The sequence below is a fragment of the Cicer arietinum genome, chromosome 2, assembly GCF_000331145.2.
Source record: "Cicer arietinum cultivar CDC Frontier isolate Library 1 chromosome 2, Cicar.CDCFrontier_v2.0, whole genome shotgun sequence".
Classification (NCBI taxonomy): Eukaryota; Viridiplantae; Streptophyta; class Magnoliopsida; order Fabales; family Fabaceae; genus Cicer; species Cicer arietinum.
In genome coordinates this window covers 41,965,477-41,991,034 of record NC_021161.2, presented here as the reverse complement: position 1 = coordinate 41,991,034, position 25,558 = coordinate 41,965,477, and the positions used below count along the sequence as shown (strand labels likewise).

At 30.5% G+C, this 25,558-nt stretch overlaps 2 protein-coding genes and 1 long non-coding RNA gene across 3 annotated transcripts; 1 reads left to right on the top strand and 2 right to left on the bottom strand.

Moving 5' to 3' along the window:
- Window positions 1-2,637: 2,637 nt before the first annotated feature.
- Window positions 2,638-3,613, bottom strand: LOC113785368 (uncharacterized). Its single transcript, XR_003471431.2, has 3 exons — window positions 3,384-3,613; window positions 3,218-3,266; window positions 2,638-2,925 (listed from the first exon to the last, which is right to left on the bottom strand). It is a non-coding gene; the product is annotated as an uncharacterized lncRNA (long non-coding RNA).
- Window positions 3,614-4,284: 671 nt separating this feature from the next.
- On the bottom strand, window positions 4,285-7,806 carry LOC101503683 (protein LEAD-SENSITIVE 1). Its single transcript, XM_004490693.4, has 2 exons — window positions 7,565-7,806; window positions 4,285-5,161 (listed from the first exon to the last, which is right to left on the bottom strand). Exons 1-2 carry the CDS (start codon window positions 7,656-7,658, stop codon window positions 4,491-4,493), a joined length of 765 nt encoding a protein of 254 aa, XP_004490750.1. The 5' UTR covers window positions 7,659-7,806; the 3' UTR covers window positions 4,285-4,490.
- Window positions 7,807-19,449: 11,643 nt separating this feature from the next.
- LOC101503348 (2-methylpropanoate--CoA ligase CCL4-like) lies at window positions 19,450-21,571 on the top strand. Its single transcript, XM_004490692.3, has one exon. The coding sequence runs from the start codon at window positions 19,672-19,674 to the stop codon at window positions 21,331-21,333; it is 1,662 nt and encodes a 553-aa protein (XP_004490749.1). The 5' UTR covers window positions 19,450-19,671; the 3' UTR covers window positions 21,334-21,571.
- The last annotated feature ends 3,987 nt before the right edge of the window (window positions 21,572-25,558 follow it).

Sequence of the window (25,558 nt, the reverse complement as noted above, 5' to 3'; positions counted from 1 at the left end):
ACGAGGTGTCAACTTATAATTGTAGTCGTGTATGTGATTGAGGTGGAGATAGGGTTAGGTAATATTGAGTTTAGGTCTAATTTGGAGTGGACCAAAGAAGAGTTTGGTTTAAAACAGATGTTCATGAGGTGTCAACTTGTAATTGTAGTCATACGTGGTGTATTAACCTGCCAGACTTATTAAAACCGACAATATTTATGTATATACATGAAGGACGTTGAACATCGTGACATGCTTTAAGGGCTACTATACTTTGAGAAAATATTTTATTTTTATTTTTAAAAGTTTGTGTCAAATTTATCGTCAACAAAATTGTCTATATTTTAAGAAACAATAAAAGTATATAACTTTTAATATTATATTCAAAATTTATCTCGATTAATTAACATTTTATTTTCTCTTTATAACAATAAGTTGCTTCTAAAATGTTTTATTAAAATAAAATATATAAATTTAAAAAAATAAAAATACAACATTTTTACGAGATTTGGGTTTCACTAAAATCAATTACTAAGATATTATTCAATTAAATATTAGTTTATGTTTTCTATTTTTTTAATGTAATTTTTATGTTGCTATTGATGTTAACCATTTACTCTAACAATAATAATAAGTATTTTTTTGGGTCAAAATATTTATTAACTATTATAGTCGATGACTATTATCATCAAGCTTTTCTATTGGTATCAAATTTACGAAACTAAAAATCACATACACATGAGTTTGATATTTTTTTCCTCCTTGTTATTTTGTTGTACACAATCTAGCTAATACCTAGAATTCCATGGTAAAAGAATATGTAAAGGAAAAATGTTTGGTGGACGGTTCCTTTTAGCATTCACCCAATAGATGCATTGGTATATGATGGTCTACTTTTTTTTACCATTAAATTTTATCATCCACCACATTTTATTATGGACCATCGGAGTTATTTAATAATATATTTATGGTTATAATACAAGATTGGCTATTCTTTTGGTTTGTTCGAAATATACGTAGTATTAGTAGACATTCAAACATACATTTGATACTTTGAGAGAGAAAAAATAGATAATGATATGTAAGATTGAAGTGTTCAAAGTGTTGAATAAATAAATGAAAATTAAAGGTGTTCAAATATAATAATTGATATGTAAAATTGATTTGTTAACAATTATATTTGGATATATACCCATACACCTTATCAATACCTTCACATAAAGAAAAAAAAAAATAGAGAAAATAATGTAATGAATAGTGATGTGATAGAAAGAAAGAGATAAGGAGAGGATGAAGTGGTAAATGGGTGTAGAAAAGTAACAAATGTTCACAAAGTGGTTCTTGAAAATTTTAGTGTCATGTGCAAAGTTTGAAATTGGTGTCCTATTTTATTTTTATTCATGTTTTTTATTTTATTATAAGTCATATTATGATAATGTATTTTATTATATTTGATGCAATTTTAAATAAATTATTATGTTTTTTTATACATATTAATCAATTCAGCTTGGATCTTATGACTAAGATAATGATAATGAATTTTTTGATGTTCGATGCAATCAACATATATATACTTTTGCACGACAAGATGTTAAGATCCCATTCAGCCATCATTTTAACAAGAGATGATTATGTTTTTCAGATGAAAGTAGGAACGAATAATTGTTAGTAAAAGAGATTCTTAAAACAAATAATTTGAACTTTTTGTTCTTTATCATAAATTTTAGGACCAAGGAGTAATAAGAGTAAGAGAATTTGATAAACAAAACTATTTTTTTTTCTAGGGTTTAAATTCAAATCTAATGATTAAAAAATGCCAATCGTTTTTTTGTACATATTCAATCATAAAGGTTCAACAATTATGAATTTAGAATTTTAGATCTAGAGTTTAAGAAGAAAAAACATAAAACTACACAACCTTTAACATTTTTTTACTATATAATTTTTTATACTATAAAAATAAAATTTTGATTTCCCTGAATACTTGAGATCTTATATAGTCGCACACCCTAAACATTCTCAAGCCAAATCTGAATGTCCAAATATCACTACTCGTTAACTTTTATTCAGGTTTTTAATATCACTGCTCGTTAACTTTTATTTAGGTTTCTATTAGTTTGATTTTTTAAAACAAGTTAAGCTAAAATATAACTTATTGTTTTAATTAATTTGATAAAATGAAGCAACCTATGAATTTGTGTCTAAATGTAATTTAAATCTTAACAAGAATGATTATATTTTCAATTAAGACCTACTCTTTAAAAGTACATATATCAACAAAATATTATATCAACATAATTTTTTTTTTGTTTAAATATATTTTTGGTCCCTGTAAATATAACCGTTTTTAGTTTTAGTACATATAAAAATATTTGTTTGGATTTCATCCAGTAATATCAGGAAAATTTATTTTTTGTCCTTAACGTCAAATGGACGTTACAAAAATGTTAATTGACAAAAGGAAGCGTGGACCAAAACGTTTAAATATATTTTTGGTCCCCGTGTTTTTAGTCTCTGAAAAATATTTGTTTGGATTTCATCTCTACAATATCCAAAAACTTTATTTTTGGTCATTAACGTCAAATTGACGTTACAAAAAACGTGAGCCGACAAATAGAGGAAAATATATAAAAAATCAAATAAAAATTTACCCTCATATTCATATATGTCATCTTTAGTTACAATATTACACAAATTAACAATCAATCTCCAAACAACTTTGATGCAAAAGAAACACAAACGATGACACTATAAAAAAGAATATATATAAATTTCTTACAATGGGGTTATCAAGAAGCTTTGGATTAGTAATGACAAAGTTCTTCTCGATACATTCGAGTGTGCTAGTAAGATCAAGAATCTTCCTCTTTTCCCTCATCTTATTGAATATCTATGATATCACCTTAAACATATCTCCAACTTGTTGGCGCTATAGATGAAAGTTCACTGAGAAAAAAAATAATATAAAAAAAGAAGGAAAAAAAACTACAAAATCAAGGACAAATTACCCACAAACCTTATATGTTGACCAGTTAAAAATGAATAGAGATTAATCATTTATTTCAATTGCATGACAATAAAAAAAAAAAAAAAACACTTCATATACATTAGGTTATCAATCCTCAATCTGATGAAATGAAAATAAAAGATTGATTGTCATTCAATCATAAATTCAGGGTTTTTCTCAAGAGTAAATTGGAAAAAAAATTAGAAGTTAAAAGGGAAGAAGAGAAAATACCAAAAGATGAAGGAAATTAGGGCAAACTTGGATAGAAGTTTAGGTTTTTCTGTAAGAATAAAATAAAGGGCAAACTCAAAAGTTGAAAGCACTAAAATAGACCAAAAATAGAAACCTAAATAAGAAACAAAAACAAAAATGAAGATCAAAGGAAAATCAAGCTTACAATGTGTTGGCATCGTAGCTTGCTGCATTGAAAGATGAAAAGTTGGAAGAAGACGTAAAAACAGAAAGGAGATGAAGACATTTCAAACGTGAGGCATGACAGCGTTGATGCTGGCGACATGGAAGCATAATGCGTAAAACAAAAGAGGAAAAATGAAGGGTGAAAATGGAAGGGTGAAATGATGTGAAAGAGAGAAAATAGTTTACTTATAAAAAAAAAGAGGGAAATGCAATTTCAAAGTGAAAATGAAAGAGGAAATTTTAAGTCTTGACAAAAAGAAGGAAATTATGGCGTGAAATTAAACTCCCGATAATTAACAAGCAATTTTGTTTTTGTCGCAAGTGTCATTTAGAAAGTTATAACGCTTATATGTAAAAAATGTTATACTTTTATAGCGCTTACGTGCAATACGTTATGTGTTGTTCACTTGTTTATTTGTATAAAATATTTTATAACGTTTATAACATAAGCGCTAAGTTTTGTGTTGCCTATGCAATATTTAATAGCGCTTAATGTTTTGTGTTGTTTGTATAATATTTAATAGCGTTTATAATAATACAATTGAAAGTAATGAATTCATGAATCCATTATGAATCCATTATTACGTACGAACAAAAATAAATATACACTATAAAAAATTAATTTTGGCCTAATAACTGTTATTTTAAAGTTATTTGCATATACTTAAGATAATCGATAAATTTTATTACTTTTTACGAAATTATTATCTTTTTTCTTTATTACACTCAATTTTAATGTGTAGGAAAAGAAATATCCCAAATTCAATCAAATCAAATAACACTATAACTATAGCTACCGTTTGAATTATCCTTAAGGCAGAAAACACCGCTAATATATTATGCATATATCCAATTAACTTTAGTAAAAAAGAATTATAATCTATTAAATAAATCTTAATTGCTGACATTTATAATGTATTGTTTGTGAATCACATCATCCATATATGAAGTAATAAAATCCACAAATACAAACAGTAAATGTTGGTGAGAAACAATTTAACATCAAATGTATACATTTAACAAACAAGGCATTCATAATCTTTACATATAAGCTGAATATTCAACATAAGAGTTTATCCAACCAGCTCTAATCTTCTTTGATCATCTCAGCTGTCTTCTCTGGTTGACCTATGTCAGGTGAAGCTATAAGCCTTTCCACCGGAACTTTGGATACATCGCGGCGAACTCCGATATCAGAAACCAATCGGCTCATACAGTACATGCCATAGCCAACCGCAGCCAAACCACTGAAACTTGTCGTCATAAAGCGAAGTGGAGTAGAAACCACAGCACTAGCAGCAGCCAAGCAAGACGCTGCTTGTCCGCTCCGGCCAACACTGATGCTTGTGAATATAAGCAGACCTGTTTTGCAGTAAATTGCAAAGTCTTCACAGTTGTTGTTGAAAACATTGTAACCGCCGAATCCATTTTCAAGAAGAAATGAGGCGCGGCGAAGGACGTCTTCTGTTGGATCAGAAACTGCTAGGGTGCAGGTGCCGCCTCGAGCTTTGGCTAGAAAGTATGCAGGCGAGACAGCATACTCGAAGAGGTATAGATTATCACCAGAGAGAAAACAATCCAGACAGGAAGAGATGACACCATCGGTCTTATTTTGGTCACCACATTTCAGACACGGAGTTTCGGTAGCATTAGAGGGTGATGAACTGCAAAGGAAACGGTCCAACACGGTTCCTGTTCCGATTTCTTGCCCTCCTCCCCTTGTAAAGTGGAGGACCATTCCATCACCAACATAAATTCCTGAAATTTTGCACAAAAGCAGTTGGTAAAACCGATATGCCAAATTCAGCATCACACATTAAAGATGCAAAAATCATTGATTCTAAGTCCATTTCATGTTGAAGTTTCCAGATTGCTGAGAGTCGATAGGGACCAAAGGACTAACGTGTGCAACTAGATCAATGGCATCTTATTAAATATGAATCTGGTTGAAATGCTTAATCAAATACAACATTGGCTCGCATTAATACTAAAACAAAGTTTGTGTTTACCTTGTTTGTCCATATTTAATAAACAAAAGCACAATATAAAACTACAAAGACTGAAAGATTTACTCTCAACTGGCGATGCCAATGAATAGCTGACACACAGTTCATCGAAATACTTCCAGGAAATGTGACAGACTATAAGGAACTCATAACTTTTATATCTTAATGTACAAAATGCAATTAGATTATATTCACAAAATTCAATAGTCTGAGATTTCCAAAAGATCCCAAGACTTATTTTTCTTTGATGGTTTTTTCAAGCCACGTGGAAGTGGCCCCTAAGGTTATGTTTTAGAATTGGGAGGAGAAGCGTGTTGAGGTGTTGAGAGGAAAGGGAGGAAGAAATGGACGGGAGGATAGTCCCTAAGTTGTATGATGGTTTATTTTTCTTCATAGGATTAAAATCTCCCAATTTTAGGGAACTCAAAAAATCATTTCCCTCTATAATACACTCAAAGTCTCAACCAAAGATAATATTAGTCACAAGTCAACCAGCATTGTCAAATGACGGCCATAGCAGATTTTTTGACAACCACCGTATTAGGTTTGCCCAGCATGGCGGCGCCACAGACCGCAATGGATTGTTTATAGGCTATTTTTTGGGCTTCCGCCATCGACAACACTAAAGTTAACCCGTCGCCTCCTCCAAAAACTCGTGTTTGGGAAAGACTTCTCATATTTCATTCCCTTTGCCCTCAACCTCTCGCTTCCCCTCCCAACTCCCATACAAATCCTAGGGAAAAATTGTCAACAATTTATTATTTATTTCATAAGGTTTAAAGTTTCAAAACTTTGACAAATAACAGCAATAAAAGACTTTTGTAATAGAGATAATGCCAAACTTATAGAAAAGTCAAAAAAATAAAATAAATATGAGCAATAGTGCCTTCAAGCAAAAATAAAGAGTTGGTGGGTATATGCAGTAGCTTCTAAGGTTAAAACTATTTTGCTTCCAGATTCTTTGATGCTCTGTTCGCCAATGAGATCACCGGTGTATTGGTGCTCTGCTCATAATACAAATTGCGCTACACTATAGTGTTATAGCGCCGCAATAGCAGCTATTTGGAAACACTTTGTAGGAGCAACAGCAATTTGTTCAACTTCCGCTATGCTATAGGGCTATAGCAGCTATTTGACAACATTGATTCCAAGTTAGACAAATTCATAACACAAAATCCATTGTCAAAAGAAATATCAAGCCATTCATAAGTTTTTTAAGCATAATTAGAACTTCGAATCTCAACCCTGTAGGACTCACATGGCTCATAGGATCCAAAAACCCACTCAATATAAAATATCTTTATCTGTCAACAATATGGGGGATTGAATAAATATCAACACCACAAGCCTTATCATTTTCCTATCTCTTTTATACTATTTTAGAAGCCTAGAGTTATAACACACCACAAATGAGATCACCCTAACAACCACCAGAAAGCAAGAACCAATACTCCCTTTAAAATTTGGAAAGATCCAAAGATTCCAGCATATAAGCATTATTGTTATCCTTATACATCTCTAACTGTTAAACTTATGACCAATTTCACTTGATTCAACAACAACTATGTTGCTTCCTAAGAAGCCTTAACACATAGTAGAACGATATCTGACACAATAGTGACACTCACATGTAGACACTGATAATAATGTAAGAAAATGAAATTAATTGAATGCACGCATATGTACCAGTGCCATGCCATACACTAATCGTGTCAAACACCAGAAACACTTTCAATTTGAAGAGTCACCGCTACATTTTCAATACGCTGAAATTCAAGTTGGCTGCAAACTATTGCAAGCTAACCCAACACATGAAATTTCTTTACCCTAAATTCACTTCCTAAACAAAATAAGTCTTAACCCAACACATCCACAACAAATTTTCCAATACAAAAACAAAATAAAGTAAATCATAACAAAACAGTTATAATCAGCAATAACTAACTGACAAAAAAAATCTACTGGACCACAAAGTTTATGATTATCCAAACCTAAATGCGAATGAGTTATAATATAAAAACAAAAACAACCGTTTTCAATAAAATGAAATAAAATATCCAGAATCTATTATATTGTGTAAATTAAACAAAAGCAAACAACGAATAACAAGAAAGAGAAAAATAAAAAAGATGATAAATTAAAAAAAGAAATAGACCGTGATGAGCGTAGATGTAAGCTTGTCTCCATGAGTAAATGTGATCACCGGGCTTGAGTTGTTGACGTTCGATCTTATTGGAAAACACTCCCATTTCTCTCTTTCGATCTTTCTCTTCCTCTTCCTTTTCTACCCTCCAAACGCTAATGGAAAATAATTCCTTTGAGTAGAAGCAAGGGAAGAAGAGGAGAATCTCAGAAAATTATTCTGATTATATTCCCCCGTATGTGATTTTGGTAGAACGAAGGATGCTGTTAAGTTTTCATTTTTTTTTTAATTATTAATTAATTAATTGCGTAACTAATGTACAAATACGTTCTTTTTATTAAAAAAATGTATAACTAAAAAATAAAATTATATTTGGTCAAAAAAAAACTTTTATTAAATTATATTATTAAATATTGGTGGATTCATGGTTATTATTATTTTTTATTTAATTTTTTTCGACAGAAATAGACCAAAACAATTTAGAGTTTGACTGATAATTAAATAAAGTTCGATCAATAATTGTTCTAGTCAAAATTCAAAGTTTTTAGAACGATTTGTCTCAATTAAAATTTATTAATCACTTAACTTTCATTACTTGGTTTATTATTAATGGGAAAAATATAGTAAATTCCTCTTTTGATAAAAAAAAAATACTGAATTGAGATTATAAGATAAAAATTTATCAAAAAAATAATTAATATTCATTAAAAATTAAAATAGTCATTATTTTAATATGATATTTTTGTATCAATTTATCACAAATGAAAGAGTATAAGCTTTTTATGTCTAAATAATTTATAATTTATTAGCTTCTTTAAGAAAATTATTTAAATATAAACTTGCTTTTAAAAAAATCGTTAATTTTAATTAATATTAATTGCTTAACTATGTCCAAGTAGGGTAAGGGATCATTCAATTTCTCATTGAAAAGGAAGAAATCAATTACTATAGTTTTTGAATTTATTTTAAAATATGTGACATTAATCACATACTACCTCGAGAGTTGTAAGGTATTTTGGGAGAGTTAGTATTAAGAGTGCACGCAAGTTAGGTTAAATCGATTTTGACAAAATTCGATATTCGAACCGATCGATTATTTTTAGGTTGCGTTGAGTTGAGTTTTAAATCCGTATTTTTTTCATTTAACTCGAATCAAACTGATCCGATCAAGAACGGATCGACTCGTACCCATGTACACCCCTCCTTAGTATCACAAGTAAGTCATGAGTACAACACCTTATGAAAAAATAACCACTAATTACTAACATTGACTATATAAAAAAATCACATACTACCTCTGTCGCTAATTATAATTATCTTTAGGAAAAAAATTGCCCCTAATTATAAACATTTATTGTTTTCACATATATTAAGAAAAGTAGGTAGCTAATTTAATGTATCTATTTTATGTGTAGTTATTCCTAAAATTTTATTTGTGTATAATTGTATTTGACTTTTCATCTTTCAAAGATAAATTAGTAGTATTAATAATGAGTGTACTCGAAAAAAATGTTAGTGTTAAATGTATATCTTATAAATTAAAAGAATGTTTATATTTTCGGAAAAATATTTTCCCAAAAGGTGTATGTTGAGCTAATTCATTAATCTATTTGTTTTCTTCACGAGGGACGTGTGTAAGACAACTGTATCAGCAAACATACACAACAATTTTCTTGTTTCGCAATTTCTTTTGAGGTTTAGGTTCAAGGATTGGTATTCTCCAATGTCTTGTTTCTCCACTAGTTGGAACTGCTAAGACAAAATTCTTAAATTAATGTTTTGATGATAATTAAACAAAAGGTTAATTAAGAATTATAATTATAATTCTAAGTGTTTTGGTATTTAACATGTGCGTTTGAGTGTGTCAAAACAAGTTAGGTACCAAGTCTTTCAAAGCAGATCTCATTAAAAATCAAGAAAGCAAAAACAATTAAACCAAGATCGTTATTGACATACTTCTGTAAAACGAAGATCGTTCCTAACATACTTTAGTAAAACCAAGATCGTTCTTGAGATATTTCTGGAAAACGAAGAACGTTCTACACTTATGTCTTAAACAACAATGATCAGTTTTCTTTATGAAAGATTGGATCCTGAAAGCTTTAATTCATCTCATACCTTCATCAAGAATAAGCAAGGATCAATCTAAGTTAGCATTCTTCCAGAATTCGAAGGATCAAACACATGCTTCATGAAAAGTACAAAGCAATATCATTCTTCAAGTAAGGCAAAAGCAAGTATAAATTTACAGGCTGTAAAGTACACTGAAGTTGTACTTTCAATTATGACCTGCACACTTAACGTAAAGACATAAATCATCTCAGATAACCGACAGAACCACAAAGTACAAATCAGCTCAGTTCCAAATTCGGGGATCGATCTTGGATGCCAAGAATGTTCCTGGTTTCAGCTTGAACACTCTTGCTTTCTGTTTGATCTTATCCATGACAGTTGGCCTTATTTCAATGGATAAGTAAGTTGTCCTAAAGCTCTCTTGAAGCCTATAAATACAGCTTTAAGATGAATAACAAAACACAACTCAAAGTGCCAAGCAAAGTATCAATCATTTCAAACATACTCGAGATTCTCATAATCATTCTCCAGCTTGCAGTTCCACTCTTTGTGTTGTGTTAAGATCAATAACAACTGAGTTTTAAATATATAATCTATTTCTCAAACAAGATTTGAGCAATACTTAGATTCTAACCTTCTCAAAATCATTATTTTGTAAATCAAGGCTACATTGTCAACTTAGCTTGAGTAGTGTGTAAAAATCCTTTTATGTTATAAAAGGTATCTTGCAAAATCCATTCTGAAATATTGTAAGGTAAATCTGAAAAAAATCATTTCTAAGTAGAAAGGTAGAAACCGTGTAAAAGTCAAGATTGATATGTGAAAACCAAGAACAATCTTGCCTTGAGCACTTAGTAGAAAATCTCACATTCGTGAGGACTAGACGTAACCCGTGTTTGGGTGAACCAAGATATATGCTTGTGTGATCTCTCTATCTCTATCTCTATTTATTATATACTTTAAATCAATTTTTATATTGATAAAATTGATATTGTTGTTTTGCACTAACCAAGATCAACATTCATTTATAACCAAGATCAATCTTGAGTTAAACTTTCAATTTTTAATCAGGAATTTTAAAAAGAGACAATTATAATTCAAACCCCCTTCCTTATAATTGATATTGTTATTTCAAGAATCTCCCTTGACCTGTATGTGGTTATAATTTATCACCATGCTTGTCAATATCCTAAGTCATATGATCATAGCTTCATATTCCACATGATTATTGGAAAACTTAGGATATTGCCCTTAAACTTCTAAACTCTTTCTTCTGGGTTAATAATAACGATGTCAGCTCTAGTTTCCTTTTAGGTTTTAGATATGTTAGACATCAAAGCACGAGGGTTAACATTCACGACAAGGTTCAACTCGGCTAGTGGATCTTGGGATTCCATGCACTAATGTTGTGCTAAAAAATCTGTCAGATCTTGACCATTTACTGCTCGTATGAGCACATATTTTAATGCAAATGCATTAAATTTGATGGCTCACTTCATTAGTCAACCTTGCAAAATGGATCTATTGAGTAAATATCTAATTTTGTCAATCTTGCACATGACTAAAATTTCTGTTGATAACGAATAATATTCAAGTTTAGTACAAACATAGAACAATGATAAATATAATTTTTCAATAAGTGTATATCTTGTTTCTACATCATTTAAGATTCGACTAATATAATATATTGTTCTTTATGTACCAATATCGACAACTTGGGCAAGTAAGCAACCAATTGTCTCGTCTTCAATAACAATACATAACTTGAGTGAATTACTATGCATTTAAGGCATTAGTACTAGTGGGTTACCTAAAGCCTCCTTAATTTGATCAAAAGTCATTTGTTGAGCATATCCCTATATTAATTCCTCTAAGTCTTTCAACCGAAGCAAATGTGAAAAGGTTTTCATTTTGCCAACTGAATTTGATATAAATCTTCTCAAGAAATTGATCTTCCCTAAAAGACTCTACAACTTCTTCTTTGTAGTGGGATACCTAGCTTCTAGTATGGCCCTAGTTTTGTTCTTATCCACTTCAATCCCTTTATTGTATACTAAAAAACCAAGAAAGTTCCTAGTTGATACTCTAAATGCACATTTTGATGGATTCATCTTCAGACCATTAAGCTTCATTCTTTTCAAGGCCTGCTCCAACTCCACCAAATGGAACTTAAAGTTTTGAGACTTGACCACCACATCATCAATGTATAACTCCATGCTTTTGCCAATGAGATCCTCAATTGGTAGTGGGAATGAATAGACGGAGGTACTTATCTCCCAGGTACCGGGTTCGATTCCCACGAAAGACAAAAACTAGTTATTTCCAATTGGTGGAAAAAGGGCGAGAAAGTCGTGATTAACAGTGTCGATAATAGTAAGGGTCGGTTGTTATAGCTAAATTGATTGTGGGAATGAATGGACAGGAGTACTTATCTCATAGGTACCGGGTTCGATTTCACAGAAGCTTAAAACTCGTTATTTCCAATGGATAGAAATGAGGGCGATTAAAATGTGTCTTTTTTGTAACAGCTCGACCTTTATCGTTATCAGAACTGTTAATCACGACACTCTCGCTCCCCCTTTTCTAGGGATGGGAATAGGCTAGACCGTCCGTCAGGGGCCTACGGCCTGGTCTGGCCTATTTAATAAAAAGGCTAGGCTTAGGCTGTTTTTGAAGCCTATTTATTTAAATAGGTCAGACTCAGACTTATAAAAAAGTCTATTAGGCCTATTCTTTATTAATATTATTTATTATTTATTATTTATTATTATTATTATATTAATAATATTATTTCCTATTTTAAATTCTATCAATTAGGCAATCACTCAATGAGCATTCCATATTCAGTAGTTGTTTGATATTCGGTAGCAATTCCATATTTGGTAGTCATTCCATATTCGGTAGCCGTTCAATTAGTCAATCACTCAATAGTCATTCCATATTTGTTTAAGAGGTAATAACGAGCGCGTTTGTTTCAGAAAAAAAAAAAAAAAAAAAAAAAAAAGAACTATTATTTGACACACAAAATTATTTTTTAGGGTTTAAAGGATGTTTGTTTCATATTTTTAAAAAATTATTTTAAGTAGGCTTCCAAGCCATGCTAGACTTTTTAAAAGGCTAGGTTAGGCCGAAAAAAAAGCCTATGATAGGCTGTAGGCCAGTCTTAGGCCTAAAAAATAAATCGTAGGCTAGGCTCAGGCCTTTCAAAGCCTAGTCTGGCATGACCTATTCTCACCCCTACCCTTTCCTCTAAATAGGAAATAGCGAGTGGCTCAATTGATAGTGGGAATGAATGGATAGCGGTACTTATCCCTCAAGTACTAGGTTCGATTTCCACGGAAGACAAAAACTCACTATTTCCTATTGAGAGGAAAAAGGGAATGAGAAAGTCGTAATTAATAGTCCCGATAATGGTAAGGGTCAGGTTGTTGAACAATTGGTCAGCGTCACATGTTGTTTGATGGGTTCTAGAAACCTTGTTGGAATTAGGCTTGAAGGGGAGGATTCCCCACTACTAATCTTGTTTATTTCAACAATGATCCTCAAACGAGTCCCTAGAACCAATGGTGTATTTTATGTTAGTAAAGTGGATTTGTGATCCATGTTTGTTTGCCAACATAACCCACATTTAGTCTTGGTAAAATTAAACCCACCAGAGTTGGTAAAGGTACATCAGGTCGTGGCAGGTGTGTTGAGGGATTAGTCGATCCATGCAGGTAATAACCATGTGGTTGGTGAGAATTAGCCTATGAATTCCAATTATTAGGTCGAAAACATGTCTTCTCGTGTTTGACATATTGTTCAGCTGTTGAAGGTTAGCCCGATTATATGTATCATTCACCAATGGGTGCCCCATAGGGTTTGTCGTAACAAAAGTACTAGGCTAGGAATAAAAGGTATCTGTTGTATAGGATTCGACTGCACCAGGAAGGTCATGTTGTTGTCATGATTGATTGATTGATTTTGAATTACAATGTTTGTTTGGCCTTGGTTTCCTTGTACTCCTTGGATTACAAAAGTGACAAAATTATCACATGAATTGGCTCGCTTTGTCTCCAACTTCCTAACTTGTTGAACATCATTATGAACCATAGGTTTAACAATGTCAGCAAGTTGTTGGGAGACTTTATACACGATGTCATGTATCCTTCTTTCAATTTGTTGTCTAATGAAATATGTGGTCATCACCAATGGTTGCTCAAGTAGATCAATTGTCCTGTCCCCATAAGCATTAGGAAATACCACATATTAGACACTCCCAACATTTGGGGAGGGTCATTAGACCTATGTTGGCTTGACTTTTTTTATGCTGATGATGGTTGTCCCACAGTGTTAAAAATTTACCATAACTCAAGTGCATTTGCCAAACGTAATTGTGATATAACGAAGTGAACTTTTCAATGGTCTCTACTGTAATATTCCATTGGGCGTGCCAAATTTTTTGTTGGGATTAAGAATTAGTTGAAGAAACAACTAATTGCTCTTAATTGTGATTCATTTTTCTTCAAATGATTATGTTGAGGAATGAACTATGTCCCCTAGCTATAATTACTTAACTACTCCAAACAATGAAATATAATCCCTTACACTCTCATTTTCTCCTATATAAGAAGCGCACCACCAATGCATGAGATAATCAAAAGTATTGAGAAAACTAATTTAAAAAAATTAATTTTTAGCCCTAGTTTAAATTTAAATTATATGGGATTTAGTTAATTTTTATTAATATTAATATTTTAATTTAAAGTTGAAAGAACACAATTATTTCTTTTAAGTTTTTGTCTTTTGATTCATTTGATTTGAGTTATAGAACCAAACCAAGTTGCTTGTAAACTTGAATCGAGTCAAATTCGAACTAAAATATAAGTTCGTGAAAACCTCGAGTTGAATTTTGAATTGAACCAATTTTAATCGAGTACAATTGAACATAAATTCGATTCAACTCAATTCATTTATAGCCCTAACAATGTAGTACAATATTCATTGTCTTACTTATTGGTTAGTCTTTATTTTTTCGAATAATTTTTTCTTTTGGATTTTTCTTGTCTTATTTAGTTATTTTGTTGGTGAATTGATTTTTGCCATTATCTTATTTTATTTCCATCTTATTGTGGTGTTTTTAACTATTCATATTTGAAATGTGATCTAAATATGTGGTTCCTTTATAAGTAAAATATTGGTATATAATTTAAGGTTTAAATGCACTTTTATACTTTTTAAATTTTTTTATTGTGCGAGTTTATCCTCTCTAGTTTCAACTGAGTGATTTTATGCATCAATAAAAACTTAGTTGATCCTTTGACAAAAGAATTAACTAGAGAGAGATTCATAAACATATACAAAAGGATGAGACTATTACCTTTAGATGAATAAGTCACTTATGATGATAATCAGATCTAAAAGACCTAAGATCCCAAGAATTAAGTTCAATGAGTAATAACAAGTTGTGAAGTAATATGAGATGAGCATGCTATTACAAATTGAAGCATGATTCATGAAGCAATAAAATGATGATATAATAGAATCTCTTAATGAGATCTATACATTATATGGTGTGGAGTACCTTGCTACAAGAGTACTATTGATATACTCATTTATGTGAATATGGAAATCGGGTCGCTTCTTATGGAATTATGAGGCATAGTTGTTAGAGTGTTCACTATACTAGGATATAAGTGCAGTGTCATTGATGCACAAACTTTTGAGAATACACTATATGAAAAGATTTTATGTGGATTTGATATCAGAGACAGAATTCAAGACTTCAAGTCATTCTTTGAATTTAAGTTTTACTCACTATGCAAAGGTTCAAGTAAGAAAATATCTCTATTTATGCACAATCTTATAGAAGTGTTTGATGCTACTTCAGAAACAATTTTTTAAATTCAAGTGAGAGATTGTTGGAGTATAGAGAGTATGTTAGTGTGTGTTAATTTAAAAATTATTAAAGTCACACATTGGTTAGTTTTCAACTCTATAAACACTAAAGTCCTACATTCGATAGTGTATTCATATGAGATAACTTTCATCACTATATAAAGAATGTCAAACTCTTGCGAAAAAGACATCAAAGTTGAATACAATTCTCAACTTTTTTTCTTCTCCCTCTTCTGTTCGACGCACTTCTAAGTTACTTCTCCCTATTCTTCATCCCTTCAATATTTTTAGTCTGATCCTAATACATATAACCCTTCGGTCTTAGAGTGGTTCTAATATCATTATTCCTTCGATTTTAGAAAGGTTTTCGTGTTGTAGTTGAAGTAACAATGTCGATTTACAAGGAATGGGGTTTGAATTGTAAATGTAACTTTTAAAAATTCCTGTTAAAAACTTAAGAAAATAACTCAAGATTGATATTGGTTAGAAAAATAGAGAAACAGAGAACGTTCCTTGATTAGCTTAAAATAGAAAATTAGTTTGTGTTTTATCTTAGTTAATTAAGTTTAACAAATAAAGAGATATGATAGAGAATACCACACAAAGAAATATCCTGGTTCACCCAACTTGGGTTACGTCCAGTCCTCACACTGTGAGATTTTCCACTAAGTGTTTAAAACAAAGAACCTTTTTGATTTTACAGCACCTAGTCTAGATCAACCTTGATCTATTTTAATCTCTATTACTTTCCACCCAGAAAGCAACAACAACACCTATCTAACTTTGATAGGATTCAATGCAATCTAAACAAACTATAAAGAAACTCTTATAGTTTGAGTTTTTACAATAAGATTGATTTTAACATAATCTAAGATATCTCAACACTTGTTTGAGATTTGATTCTTTACAAAGAAATCAGTAATGATCAAGCAATATGATATGAGATTTTTAGAACTGCTTCTTCTTTGCGAATTTTGAGAACTTCAAGTATGTGTATGTGATTGATGTTTGAGATTTTACAACACTTGAATTTCTTGCTTTGCTCCTAGATATTGGCCTTCTATTTATAGGCTTTAAAAGCATTTAATGAGGGTCAAAAAGAGCTGTTGGTAGTGCTCTGTATTTTTGACTGAAACCAATATTTCAGAATAAAAATAATCCAGCCATTGATTTAAAAACTGCTTTTTGACTTTTCTGTTAAAGCTTTAAATCATTTTTGTCTTCTAGTTAAAAAGCCTTTGAAGTTTCTTCCTTGATCTTGAATGGCACAGTTTCGATCTTGAGTCTTGAATGTAGCCAATTGAGTTTGGAGAAGAATTATAAGCCATTGCAGAAGAGAAGACACTGCTGCTGGAGTTATGCAGAAAAAGGAGATTGATTATCAATCTGGATCTGTCAATTTGATCTTTCTGGAGATTTGATGATCAATCTGGAGTTCCTGTTTTGATCATTTTGGATGTCCTTTGTAATGTCTTATCATATATCAAGGTTGATCAAACTTTCTTGACAGTTTGATTTTAGAGTTACAAATTATTCTTATTTTTGACTGTTTTTTGAGTCCTTTTATTTTAGTGATCAAATAGCCTTTTCTGATCTGTGATGAATCATACTTGTTCCTTGCCATGTACTGATTCTATTTGAATGAAATTTCGAGGCAGAATTTTTGTTAAAGAGGTGGAGAATGATTGGTCAATATGTTGTGATGAACACTCTTGAAACTGGAGATCATTCTCTGTTTTTGTGCAGAATGTTCTTATTGTTGTCTTTTCTGCTTTGCTTGATTCTGTTCTTTAAATAAATTCACTCAAAAGCATAAAAGCGCAAATTAAATTAACATAACATTTTAAAATCATAATTAACTTTCTTAATTAACATTTGTTTATTTTCATCAAAACTTTAAATATGGAGTTTGTCTCAACAATAGTCTGTTCACTTAGCTGGTGGCCATTATAGTCATATTTATGATGTAATTTTTGAACAATTTTCTATTGTGTAGTAGACACCGATACATTTTTGTAACTGAGTTGTTTTTACCATGGGGATGAAGTGATTGATACTCTAGTTGCATAATTTTAGTCAGTGTTGTTAAACATCTTAAAGAAAACGATTTAGTCTATAACTCAACCTAAATATCTTCAATAGCTGAAAATCATTTTTAAAAACTGATTTTGGATTTGAATAGCTTTTAAAAAGAAATTCAGGTTAAGTATTTAATCATTTTGCTACAATTTTTTGTTAGATAATACAATTTTTAAAAAGGCTTAAAATGATAAGTTATTTTAAGTAGCTTCTTAAACAAACCATTTTCGATATATATTTTTATTATATTAAAATTCTAAAAATAATTATCTAAATTATTAAATATTAAAATTAATTTTTTTATTTTTTAATAAATTTATTCAAAATAACATTTTTTATTTTTAAATAATTTCCATTAAAATAATTTGTAAAAATATAAAGTTAGAGTTACTTTTTTTTTTAATCTATAATAATAAACTTGTCCAACTGTTTATTGATACTCTTTTTTATTATTGGAACACCTTTTTTTTTTTTTTTTTTTCACTATCCAAATCTGTCAGTTTAATACTAAAGTGAAGGTAACGACAACCAAGCGCACTTAAAAATTTCCCTCTCACACGGTCACACCACTCGACTTTCTTAGAAAGCGCAGCTACAATTTACGTTGATACCCCTTCCATCACCTACCATGACATTGGCTTCTTGTAAGAAAATTAAACATTTAAACATAAATAAAAATTATTTTCTTAATTATTATGAATGAAAATTTTAATATGAATTACACAGTATTCTATTTTAAATTATTTAATAGGAATAACATGATAAAATTTTAATATAAACTATACACAGGTATAACATATGAAAAGTTTCAGAAAGAGAAAAAATTGAGAGAAGAGATTTAATGTTGTATTTTTGGAGCATGAGATTTAAAATTTTAAATCTTAAATTTATATACGTTACAAGAGTTTTTTTTTCTTTTAAATATTCTAATATCTAAACTCACATACTTTAAATATGGAAAAGTAAAAAAATTATGAGTTAAGGACTAAATTCTTTACTCACATTGAGTCACATAATGAATAAATATTAGATTTAAAAATACATTATTTACTTTGAATTGTGAATAATTTAATCTATTTACTTTGACTTTAATATTGATATTTTATCATAATTTGACTACTTAAATTTTTTTTAAATCAGCATCGTATATAAAATTCAGTTGTAGTTGTAAGAACATTAGTCCTTAACTCATAATTAAATTTTATATACGATGTTGATTTAAAAAAAAATTTAAGTAGTCAAATTATGATAAAATATCAATATTAAAGTCAAAGTAAATAGATTAAATCATTCACAATTCAAAGTAAATAATGTATTTTTAAATCTAATATTTATTCATTATGTGACTCAATCTGTATTGTTCATTGCTAAAAATTAATAAATACTTTTTTTATATTTATTAACAAAATATAATTATTATTAAAATAATAATATCATAAATAAAATTTCTTATAATATATATGTTTATGAGTGCAAACTAACTCTTAGCACGGGTTAGTAACCCAAGTAATTTATCATTTGTCAATAAAAATTCAGTTTATTTATCACATTGCATCCTGTTTTTTTTTTTTTTTTTTTTTCTCACTTTCTTTTCTTGTTCCTCTTTCTTAGTAGAGGAGATGCATATGAAAGAATAGTTCGCTGTTCTTTTTATTATAAATAAAGTGGATTTTTCCTTTTTTAAACAACACTTGCCATATAAGTCCTCCATTTAATTTGGTGCATCTCTCCCATCTTTAACAACATTACCTTTGTACAAGTGGGATTACGTTTTGAAGACAACAACAGACTTCAACATATCATCGTATAAAATATCTCTATTTTTTATATTATAAATCAACAATAATATATAAACATTTCTAATTTCTTAACCCCATATTTTTCTCTTCATTAAATTAGAAACAGATATCAATTAACGTAGGAGCATATCACATCTATCTCACGTTATTTTATTTATTTACGAAGATATCCACTTGATATTTTTTATTATAAATGTATTAAATCTTATCTCCAACTTAGTATAGACTATTTTTTTGAAACACCTTGGTTGGTACATTTCATTCACCATCCAATCCTATCAATTTTTGCCAATGGAACAACTCAAACCAAGTGCAGCTAACAATTCCCCTCTAACACCACTCGGCTTCTTAGAAAGAGCAGCTACAATTTACAGTGATACCCCTTCCATCATCTACAACGACACCGTTTTCACCTGGTCTCAAACCCACAACCGATGTCTCCAACTTGCCTCCTCAATCACCTCCCTCGGAATCCGCCGCGGAAACGTCGTCTCCGCCATCGCTCCCAACATCCCCGCCATGTACGAACTCCAATTCGCCGTCCCTTTCACCGGCGCAATTCTCAACAACATCAACACGCGCCTCGACGCGCGTACCATCTCAACCATACTCCGTCACTCCGAGTCTAAACTAGTTTTCGTGGACTGCGCCGCACGTGATCTCGTCCTCGAAGCCTTGTTATTATTCCCTTCAAATTTACAACGCCCTCTCCTTATCCTTATCAAAGATGAAACATTCGAAGAAGTAACATCATCCACCGTTGATTCCAATTTCATCTCAACTTATGAAGATCTAACGGTGAAGGGTGATCCATTATTTAAGTGGGTTCCACCAAAAACTGAATGGGACCCAATGTTACTTAATTATACTTCGGGAACGACGTCGTCTCCAAAAGGTGTAGTTCATTCCCACAGAGGAACTTTCATAGTAACCGTTGATTCTTTAATCGATTGGGCGGTTCCTAAACAACCGATTCTTCTCTGGACGCTTCCTATATTCCACGCTAACGGGTGGAGCTTCCCGTGGGGAATCGCAGCCGTAGGAGGAACTAACATCTGCGTAAGAAAATTCGACGCTGAAACCGTTTTCACTCTCATAAAAAAGCATCACGTGACACACATGTGCGGTGCTCCGGTTGTTCTCAACATGCTAACAAACTCACCTGATAACAAACCGTTACAACATAAAGTTCACATCCTAACCGCCGGAGCACCGCCACCCGCCGCCGTTCTTTACCGTACGGAGTCGTTAGGTTTTGAGGTGAGTCACGGCTACGGTTTAACGGAAACCGGCGGGTTAGTGGTTTCCTGCTCGTGGAAAAACAAATGGAACCGTCTCCCGGCGACGGAGAGAGCGCGATTGAAGTCACGCCAGGGAGTGAGAACAATCGGAATGACTAATGTTGACGTGGTGGATCCCAACGGAGATAGCGTAAAACGCGACGGAGCAACGCTCGGCGAAGTTGTTATGAGAGGCGGTTGCGTTATGTTAGGGTATTTGAAGGATCCTGAAGGAACAGCGAGTTGTTTAAGGAACGGTTGGTTTTACACCGGCGACGTTGGTGTGATGCATGAAGACGGTTATTTAGAGATTAAAGATAGATCTAAAGATGTGATAATTAGTGGCGGAGAGAATCTGAGTAGTGTGGAGGTTGAATCGGTGTTGTACGGACATCCGGCTGTGAATGAGGCAGCGGTGGTGGCGAGAGCCGATGAGTTTTGGGGAGAAACGCCGTGTGCGTTTGTGAGTTTGAAAAACGGATTGAAGGAAAAGGAAATACCGAAGGAGAAAGAGATAGTTGAGTATTGTAGGAAGAATTTGCCGCATTATATGGTTCCGAAAACGGTGGTTTTGATAGATGAACTTCCGAAGACGTCTACTGGGAAGATACAGAAATTTGTCCTTAGAGATATGGCTAAGAAAATGGGACCACTCAAGAAAAGTCGACTTTGAACAGAGGAGAAGTTGATGACACACTGTCAATAGCGTACAAAATTAATAAAATGATGAATTAATAAATTATTCCGTCAAACTAAATAAATGTGTAACATATGTTGTGGAATTCTGTACGATTCTTCATGTTATTATTCCTATGGATAGATTCTTCTTGCCGTTTTGTTCCTTTTATTGTAATTGGATCTGAGAGAGGGTTTGCCAAAGATAATGGTTAATATTATTACTTTATTAACAATAGTTATTGTTATGTTAATTATTTGAGAAAAGAAAAGATATATTATTATTGTAAATTACTTTTATATTAATATTTAACAATATTTTGCGATTATGAAGTGGAGCTATGTGGCAAAATCATGAAATTATACTAAAATAATTATTTAAAATTATTTTACATCAATCATACATTTCTAATAAACTCTAATTATTATTACTCGTGAAAATGTTTATTTGTGCATTTTTCTATTGTGTTCAATTATTGTTCCTAATATTGGCCCGTGTCCAACTCAGAGTCAGCAAAGATCCAGCTACTTGTTGAGCCAAAACCCGAAGGAAGAAGACATAAATCCACAAAATCTATAATAATTAGAATAAAAAACCGCATAGTAAAAATGAATACTAGAATAGATAATTATCCGTAAAATTATTTATTTATTTATTTATTATATTATATTAATATTTAGTTTGATTGATTGTTTTTTTTTATGTTTTAACATATATTAATTTCATTGAACCACTATAATATTTATAATCAAAAGATAAACGTTTGCAAATTTTTTAAGAATTTGATTTTGATAAATAGGTAAATAATTGTGACTTTATAACTAAGAGTTATGTCTTATTAAGATGACTTTATAATTATACTTGTAACTTTTTATCAATTTTTTTTACAAATCTCGAATAATTCCGCCGTATGGCTTGCAACTTCATAAAGTATTATTATAGATATTTGAATATACATTATAACGTGTGTTCATTTGAAATGTTTTGAGTTAGATGTTGGTTTATAATACTTTATGATTGAATTTACAATATTTGGATAATTTTTAAATTTAATCACAACAATATCATTTATTTATTGATCTATTTTAGTTAAAACGTGGATAATAGGTATAAGTACAGACACTTAAGTACCCAAAAGGTAAAGTTACAAGTATTAAAATTGATAATTGGTATTCAAGTAGATACAAACACAAGTTTGAATATTTTTTTAAATCGCATGTATGAGGATGAATATTATAATACTCTACCCATTGTCATCCCTAAAGAATACATAAACTCAAAATCGAGAGAAGAAGACATAAACCCAATGGACAAAAGAGAATCAATGCTAAGTTCAATGGATATTGTCATCAGGAACATTACTCAATAATTACTTGTAAGTCACCTAATTGGATCATCTACATATTTTTATATAAGTAACATTTGAGTCACATATTAGGTACATGCTTTTTAATCACAAATTTTCACTTCAGGGTCGATCATAGGGTAAGATCAATAAACTTTAAATTTTCATAAAAAATAAAAAATTTACTTTATTAAAAGATCTCAAAAAAAATGTACTTAATAAAAAGTCTCATATTTTAATATTTTTAAAATTAAAATATATATATTTTTAAAAATTTAATATTGTCTCAACAAAATTAAATTAATTAAAAAAAATATTACATAACATCAATTATATTAATTTAGTGATGTCGTATTAAAATTTAAAAAATTCATTTGATGTCTCATATTAAAATTTACTTTAGGCCTTCAAATGTGTTGGGTCGATCCTATTTCACTCTAATCGAACTAATATACACCAGCGTTTCGACGATCAAACATAACTCACTACAACAAATGCATTGGCGGCATGTCAATCATTTTGTTTCTTCATCATTAGCGATTGCTTCATTTGTTATCATTAAATCATCTACCCACACACATAGTGTGTAAGAAGCAACAATAAAAATAAATGAGGATGAGTCTTCGTTCTTAAAGATATAATCAAACAGTGTAAAGAAAATTAAATTAAATAATTAATCAACAACATAACACATAACATTAACAATATAAAAAATGCAAGATAACATGAAAAAAAATTATAATTAATTGTCAACTAATCCTTACTAGATTATTCTAACTACAAGTTGATAGAGTTTGATAATTCACCTACTAGTCCACAAACAAGAATGTCTTGTTATGGTGATTCAGTATTCAACGGAACATCCCAATGGTGTTATGTCTTTACGGAAGACATTCATAAAAATATTTTAAGTTGTAATTATAATTAAAGTGTGAGTATTTTTTTTTTTAAACCGGTCAAAGTTAATAATTAGTTATTATGTTAGTATTTTTTTTCTATCATAATTTTTTCCTACCCTAAATATGAACACGGATCCTTTAATTATTTAACTCTTAGCTTAAATCAGTTGAGCTAACTACCCACACACACCCAAATTACGAGAAAATTTAATCCATAATTAAAATATATTCAAGCATATAAAGATTACAACTAAAAAATATAAGAAAATGACAAAATCAAAATAGCTCAACTCCAAAAATTATCACACTAATTAGAGTTGATTTTATTCAATCCCAATTTATTGGTGGATCAATATGTCGACAATCAATAGAAAATAGACTAATATCTATTGCATTGGCAACATGCCAATTATATCTCTGATTTGTTAGCAATTGTTTCGTGCTTCCATATCATCATCAAGCTACATATGTAGTGTGTAAGTAGCCACAAGGAACAAAAAAAGAAGAAGAAGCAAAGTTGTCATTCTCAAGGTATAATCAAGCATAGTAAAGTATATTAAATGCATAATCAACATTTTAGCATATACAATAATCAATATCATTAATGCATGATAACACGACAATAATGATTACGACCAACTACTTAACACTAATCCTTCTAACTTTGGATTGATATAGGTAGAGAAGTCACCTACTATAGCACAAACAAAAGTTTCTAGTTAGGGTGATTCAATATTTAACATAGTTCCCCTACAGTGCCTCGTGTTTGCATAATTCATTTCTATTGATAACTTCTTCAAGGTTTCCTCAAGCTTCAAACTCTTATTCCATCATGTCACAACCCCCAAACTACTTTACTATATGAATGCAACATATAACATGAAAAACATATTATTCATCATCAACAATCACTGTCTAATACCACTCACCCCATATTTGCAACTATGAGTGCTAGACAAATTAACATTTATTATCAACATATCAAACAATATCAATCATTCTTAAACATTAACTTAGTCCTAATTCTTAATCTAATCATGTAATTCTAAGACTCTAATTGATTGATTCATAATTTAGTCATTTTCTCATTCTGATTTCCTATCTAATCGTTTAATTGTAAGTCTATAATCGATTAATTCTTAACATAACCTTTTTCTACTTATAATTCATTACATAATTGATTAACCAAATCCTACTAGTCTATTATTCTTAACTAATTATATATTCTAGGTCATAATTACTATTCTAATCAATAAAATAGGTTTCACTAATTGGTGATTAATTAACTTAGACATTATTCAATTTTAGACATCTTCCTAAGTGATTATCAAAGTCAAACTAATCGATTATTTTATCTTAACTTAAACTAATCAGTTATATCTTTTCTACATACTAATCACTTTGATCAGTAACACGAATTAATTATTATATAAAAGCACATATGCCTGATAGCTTATTTTATTATTCCCTACAACAACTCTAACAAATTAATTGTAGGTGTAGATCAAAGGTTTATGAGACATGCCTAATAGAATCAATTTATATTTTACAAAGTTATGAGTGTTTAAGTATTTAAGAGACACTCGAAGTTACCAATATAAAAACCTACAAATATTTGATGTTAAAACATTTATATAACTAAGTCAAGTGATCAAATGATTAATAAAAGATAAGAAGTGAAATCGACTACTAGTGACTAAGAAAATTGTTATTTTTGAATTATAACCAATAACTAATCGATTATTATCAAAACTGAATCGATTGAGTAAAAACATGATCACGGTAATGCTTAGGTGTTAATCGATTTCACAACTTATCTAAATCGACTAATCTATTTCTTAATCCATTAATATTAATTATTAATTAAATGATTTTAAACAATTATTTATTGTTCATAACTATAGGATATCTAAGTATCGAGACATCTAACAATAAGCACAACTTACTCTTAAAAATTAAAAATAATTAATAAAAACTC